Source organism: Pinus tabuliformis, chromosome 3_1 (assembly GCF_031772625.1).
Source record: "Pinus tabuliformis cultivar Carrire ecotype Pingquan chromosome 3_1, CPIR1, whole genome shotgun sequence".
NCBI classification, from domain to species: domain Eukaryota; kingdom Viridiplantae; phylum Streptophyta; class Pinopsida; order Pinales; family Pinaceae; genus Pinus; species Pinus tabuliformis.
Window position 1 is genome coordinate 16,191,339 of NC_142301.1, and position 7,257 is coordinate 16,198,595.

The following is a 7,257-nucleotide window of genomic DNA, read 5'->3' on the forward strand; positions in this document are numbered from 1 at the left end:
CAACACCATAATAACCAAAAAAGGAACCAACAAAAAGAAAATGCAAAGCCATGATGTTTGAAGTTTTGAGTTTGCAAAAAAATGGAGGAATGGGAACGGGAAATATAGAATTATTTATTTATTTAGCAATGAACATAAAAAACAAAAATGCTAGATTAGAGTGTAGAGCCTACCTCTTTGGCCTTTAATCCCAAGCTCCAATCTCCCTTGCAAGCTCCTCTCTCTTGCTCTCTGTAAGCTCCAAACTCTCTCTTGCTCTCTCCAAGCTCCAAACTCTCTCTTGCTCTCTCCAACTTAGACAAATGGGTGAATAATGGGAGGGGAGAGGGTCTTTTTAACCTTTTCCCCCTCCCCTTCCCTCCCTTTCCTCTCCCTCTCCCTCCACCTGCCGTCGCCTCTCTCTCTCGGCTGTGCAGCCTTTTTCGGTGCCGACGGGAGTGCTTTTTTAAGAGGGGAAGGCTCCCCGATTGCTCCCCTAATCGCTCCCTCAAAAATAGGGAGCAATTTTTTTTAAAGAGAGCGCACTCTCGAGGTAGCTCCCTACTAGCTCCCGAGCAGAGCGTGAATTGGGAGCGGATTCGGGGAGGGTGAGCGGGGGTGCACCCCCGCAAACCTGGTTGTGGTGACAGTAGAAAACCTTGCTAAGTGACCTTGGGTTTGTATTTAGGGATTTGAATATCTTTCAGGGCTAGTTCTTTGGAGGAGATTTTGTAAGATACATTTAGAGGAGGGTGACGAGTCTCCAATTGGTGATCAGCTTGGGGGTGCCATGCTTTGGGATGAAACAAATAATTTCTTTTTGACACTAAACCTCGGTGATTGCTTTCTGACAACTTCCTTGTAAACATGCAGTACATATGGGCCAAAAAATCCTAGGTTTCCTTGTAGAGGTTGCATGAAAAGCAATCTAATGACTTATCAATGCCCATATCTAATAACCAACAAGGCAACTGTCCACTCATTCAAGTCAATGTCTGTTCACACATCCTGATAAATCAATATGATGACAGGTTTTCCTTTGCTGTCAAGCTAGTTTAAAGTATTATGGTTTAACAAAAGTATTCTGTTTGGATTTTAATAGTGTCCATGTGCTTTTGTTTGAAGTATAAATGGTCATTGCTTTATGTAAGAACACGCAGGTAGTTTAATTGATGCCATGGCAATTATAATAGCAAATTTGAGTATCATAACATTCTGTCGACTTCTTTATCCAAGTGCTTGTGTGTATTTACTATAGATTTATGTATGGATTTTTGTAATTATAATCAGTTACTTTCCTGTTTTCATTATCTTTAAAATAGAAGCATGCTTTTAATTGAAGCTGTCGACGGTCTCTTTTTATCTGTTTGGTACTAACATCCACCATCACTCTGGGACTAGCACCACTTAAGAGGTCTTGTGTTCTTTAGTGGCCCCCTTGTGATTGTTCGCCGTGTGATTCCTTCTTAGTTTCAAGCTTACTTATAAATCTAGTAGTATATCCTTTGTTTAGGAGTTTGTTCAAAGTTATTATGATCATCTCTTTCTCATTATATCTATAAGAAAATTATTGACTAAATAAAGCTTCCTAGGTTTGCCCTTTAGATATCTGAACAACTGATATAAGTGAAGATTGTTTCTTAAACAGATATTCACATGACATATCACCTTTCTTTTCTTTTTGATTGCTAACTTGTTCTCAAGGAGTCATGTCTTGACTGCGGCGGGTTTATATTGATTACTCAAGCAGGACTTCTGCTGATTCTATGTTATTTAAATTTTCAATTTTTCCAAAGATGCATTTGCCAGGCATAAGCAAAATAGCTCCTTTTTCAAAAGCAATTATATCATTGATATAGATTTACTAATACTGTTCCTGACTAATTTTATGCAGAGATCGTAATCATGATAGGGACTATGATTATGATCGTGGTAGAGGAAGGGAGAGAGATAGGGACAGGGACAGAGACCGAGATTATTATCGTGATCGTGATCGCTTGCGAGATGGAAGAGACCACCCCCGGGAAAGAGACAGGGAATATCACAGAAGAGAACGTGAGAAGGAAAGAGACAGACATTGGGAAAGAGAAAGGCGCCGCAGCCGATCGCGTAGTCATAGCAGAGGCAGGGATCACAGAGATCGTGACTATGACATGCAGTCTGATTATAAGAAGCGACACCGTAGTGCAAGTCCTCAGAACCGTAAACGATTAGATAAAGATGCATTAGAAGGAGAGCAGAAGAAGAAGAAGGAAAAGAAAGAAAAGAAAGAGCCTGCAGCAGATGGAACGGACCATCCTGACCCAGAAATTGCAGAAGCCAACCGCTTGCGTGCAGCATTAGGATTAAAGCCTTTAAAGCTTTGACATTGTTAAGTCTGTCTTGCCAGATTTATTTGTATTGGGGCTTGGAAGAATTTAGACCGCTTCATTTCTTTTGGCGATGTATGTTGAGATTCGAGAACACTTATAACTCTATTATTGTGCATGTAAATACCTTGCGACTTCCTTTCGGCACCTGTTTGGAAGGACAACGGTAGGTATCTGTTACTAGGGATTCAAAGCATGCTTTTACATATGTATCAATCTAATTGGTATGGGCAAGTTGTGTTTTGCAGTGTCTATTTGAAATGCATATACAATTAGAGTTTCAAAGCAAGGACTATTATCTTAATTGCATTCTCAACCTGCAGGATTAAAGTATTTGTTTCAATGCATTTGATAGATTGAACGATAATCTACTTGGTTGTTTTAGTATGTCGGAAGGAACTTCAAAAATAAGTTCCTTCGGTAAATAGTTGTACGGATTGTGGGCTTTAGGTAATCTGTTTGTCCAGTTTCTTTTATATACCTTTTCTTAATGCTATACAGGAAACTCTGTTGAAGGTAACATCGTCTATGTGGAAAGTTTAAATGTGGTTAGAAGGGAACTATTATATATTATTAGCTATATGTGATCTGTTGGATGGGTTTAAACTGTCAAGGAACATCACCAGATGGAGGTGGTTATGCATTCACTATACATGAATGGTAACATATTGATATCATAATTTATTATTGTAATTATGGTACATTTTCTTCGGGTAAAAAATACTATGTTTTCTATTAACAAATAAGCCCAAGCAGCCACTATTAGCAGTGGCATTGAGGACATCAACTGCTTTGATTACTAATTTCCAAACTACTATGAATATATTCAAACTACGACAAACATATTCAAAATTCACAGCACCATTTGATGCAAGTTATGAAATCCACTGGTCAAAAAATTAGAGATGCCATCCCATTAGGAACAAAGGTCAGGATTATAATCGTTAAAATCATAAAAGAACACATTGAGCAGCTTCAAGAACTACTCCCATGGTCGCGGATCATGTTTATAATTATTTAGTTGCCTTGGCACTCCTAAATTGATGGTTTGGGCTTGGGGGATTTACTTCCTATCCATCTTATATTGCTCTTGGAGCTTCCCAATTTTTGATATTGCCAATGATAGTGAGGTAAACTCATCGTTTTGAGCTATGGGGAGGAGGGTTCAACACCAACTATGATGGCACTCACAATTCTCTCTCATTGTTTGCCCTGTTATTTGTCGACGTTGACAACTAGGTGGAGAATGGGCTGCTGGTTGTGAAGAATCTTTAGGAGGTACTTCATTCATGGTGCAAGTAGCTTGTCCCTAGTTTTCTGGGAATTCATAGATAATTGGTGTCCCAGCGATACAATCTGCATGAAGTTTTCTTTGCAAACTTGTGCTTTTCCCAAATTTGCTTCTGCATCTGAGATCGTGCGGCACAACCTTGCCTTAGTCGCAGGGGCTTGGCTAGCCTATGCCTACTACAATCAGACTACACCTGTTCACTTAAGTTTTATCTGTAACTTTTCCTTGAGTTACAATCTATCAAATACAACTAAGTCCTACTCAACCAAATTTATTCAAAAGTGGGTATGCGTCCAAAGTATCCTTTAAAACATCTCAGCAATACTTGGCCAATGCAATGCATTACAAGGGACAATAACATTCAATAACATAAAGAGTACACAACACATATTCATGGGTGGGGTACCCAAAGCAAGTGCCTTAACTTTAAATGGAGAATGTTACAATGTATGATGGAGGGGCACGACCAATTGCTTGTGGTTCATTTATAGACTAAGGTTACAAAAGACACAATGCCTACAAGAACTGTCAATCCAACCCCTGAAGCAAATACATGTATACCTCCTGCAATTCATATCTTCTTCTTTCACTTAGCTAGTGTAATTTACCCCACTGTGCCAACACCAGAACTTAGCACTTTTGCAGAGCTCTTTAGGAATCATTTTTGAATGACTTTTTGATCCCAGGTGCCCCCTTCAACTCCACTTCACCCACATAACTTGTTTGTTTGCATTTACATCCAATAGTGTTTGGGCACAAGTGCGGCATGCCTTTTCTTCTAATGGTGCACCCACACCCAAGTGTGCCTAGCAAGGTGCACGGTGCACCTTGCTGTTCCCTACAAGGTGGGTCCAAGTGTGCTTAGCCAATGTGTGTCTGTCCAAGCCTCCCAACTAAGTATGCCCAATGCACATACTCTCAACTAAGTGTGCCCAAGTAATCTATAAGCCAATGGGTGCTTCTTAGCCACTTTGTCCATCATGCTTAGTGCATTCCTATAGACGATGTCATTTGTGATATTCTTCTTTGCCTTCTCTAAACAAGTTCCTTTCCAAGCTTCTTAGCCACTTTGTCCATCATGCTTAGTGCATTCCTATAGACAATGTCATTTGTGATATTCTTCTTTGCCTTCTCTAAACAAGTTCCTTTCCAAGCTTCTCTTGGTGTGTCCAAGTAATGCGAATTGCCAAGGTTTTTGGTACCCCTAGTATGAGCAAGGGTGCCTAACATGTTTGTAGTGCACCTTGTCAATATGCCAGGGCACCCAAAACTGACTCTTCTAGATATCAACCTTCCATCATGTCCATTCATGCTAGTCAATGACCACCAAGGTGATCATGCATCAAAGGTGCTCAAATTCATTCAAGGTGAGGGCCTTACATGATCCCCCAGTAAACACCATTGTAGTCTTGAACAACATCCTTTAGAACCCATTGCCCTCCAACTCTATTGCACAAACCCATGCATTTGTTCATAATTGACTTCTTTAGCTACTCCACACTATTGTGACAAGAATTGTGATGCACTTGTCCATTGTCAAATTCTTTTTTTTAACAAATTGCCTTTGCCCAAATTCTACTAGCAATGCCTCTTGGACGTCTTTGTCATTGTTGTTGACTTATATTGCAACTGCTATTCAGCCTCCAGTAAGAAGGTTGTCAAAATGTCCAAGGGTTGCATTGTCCAAACCTACATTGCATTAGCACTTCGACCGACTTTGTCACACTCCTCTACATTGGATTCCCTCAAGCTTTGAACTGGTTCAGTAGTTAATCTAACCATTATGTCAGATCCTTGAAAAGACACTTCCCCATGCCCAAACATTGTTTTCCTTCTATGTTTTCAGCGATATCGAATAAATCTTATGATCAAAGAAAAATATCTGCATCCTTGACTCAAACTATTAAGTAATTTCTAAATAGCATTTTTTAAAGTACCTTTTTATAGGTGCACTTAGCTCCACTACTTAATCTTGGGTAGTGAGCCTCCTTGCCATGGGGTAATCAAAATAAAATGGAAAGTTGTTTCCAAGGCGACTAGTAATAATTGTACATCAAAATAGGCACATTCAAACCAATTATTCCATCATCCTCTTCCAACAATCTTTCAATTTCTAGGTTATTTTGCCAACCATCTTGCCCAAGTGCACCTAAGGAGGGTTCAACCTGTTGGTCCTCCCATACCAAGGTCACTTCTTGTTATGAAAAAATAATATATAAATAATATAAATATAAACAATGATGAGAATTGTAATAATGATTAATTAATTAGTACTTAAGTTGCATGTCTAAATGAGACATGACCTTCCATGAAGAGGCACCTGCCTAGGTATATAAGCAGACCCTCGTTCTCATTTATATAATTTCCTATTCATATATATATTCTTGTATTCTCAATGGAGATCTACATATTCCAAGTCTTCTGGAGTATTTAACTTGAAGAGCGAACTTTGTTCGTTCCATTTGGTATCAGACCCACATTGGCAGATCCCAATCTTCAGCCATCAACTTGGTGTCGCAACTAAAATGTTTCGCTACACGAGTTGGAGTTTCTCCATTTTCGGTCAGGGCTTAGGCCATTTAAAAAAAAGGAGTTCAAAAAAGAATTGGGAAAAAACTATAAAAGAAAGGAGTTAAAAAAAATTAAGACGTTTGACCATTGATATTTCAATGGTTCTAATTAAAAAAAAGTAGTCCAATGTAAATTTTGAAGGAAAACATTCACATATATATATATATATATATATATATATATATATATATATATTCTACATTATTGATAAAAAATGCATGAACATTCATATATATATATATATATATAAGTTCTACATGATTGATAAAAAATGCATGATAAAGTCAAAAGAGAATCTTTCCAAATATCTTTAAAACTATATGTAAGAGAAAATGAAGACTAGATAAGATTATCTTGATTCTTCATCAAGTGGTTTACAAGCTCGTGGTTTTAGCAACCCATTGTAATTGCCCATCGTATTTTCAAGGTAAAAGAACAAAAATAATACAAAATCTCTTTATATGAATGGTAAGTTTTACTTTTTAGGTGGAGAAAATTCACCTTGTCACACATAAGTGGACATATATTTTATATTATTCCCCAAAGAGGTGAATAGCCATGTTTCACTAGGGTTGTCATATTTAATTTTGAAATAAATCAAAATTAAGGAAGCATTTTTCAAGAGTAAAGGGAGGAAAAAACCAAATTATTGATTAAGACAATATAGTTAAGATAGTCTTCCGCAAAATCACATAACCAATCTTTTGTCGACGCGTTTCGAACCAACCAATGTGGTTCATCGTTAGGACAAGTTGAAGAACCAATCTGGCTTAGCTAGATTAAATAGAGCGTGCAGAGACTCCAACAGCTATAATGCTAACGGCTAATTTTACCTAATGGTCAAACTACTCAAATATTTTAATTAATATTTCTAGAAATAGTTAAAATCGGTAAATAAAGGAATTCATAAAAATACTATTAATATTATTTCAAATATTAATAATTTAATCTATAATGGTCATTATATAACCTATATTGAATGATTTATTATTATTCAAATTTAAATAAATTGAATAATAACAACATAGTATAATATTAATATTTTGA

At 37.4% G+C, this 7,257-nt stretch overlaps 1 protein-coding gene across 2 annotated transcripts in view; it reads left to right on the forward strand.

The window, feature by feature from the left end:
- Positions 1-2,652, forward strand: part of LOC149185551 (uncharacterized) — a 172,205-nt gene extending 169,553 nt beyond the window's left edge. For both annotated transcript variants that reach the window (XM_089410725.1, XM_089410724.1), the window contains exon 7: positions 1,874-2,652. In XM_089410725.1, the coding sequence (XP_089266851.1) occupies positions 1,874-2,345 (472 nt within the window). In that variant the 3' untranslated portion in view covers positions 2,346-2,652. The remainder of the gene's footprint in view (positions 1-1,873) is intronic.
- Positions 2,653-7,257: the final 4,605 nt, after the last annotated feature.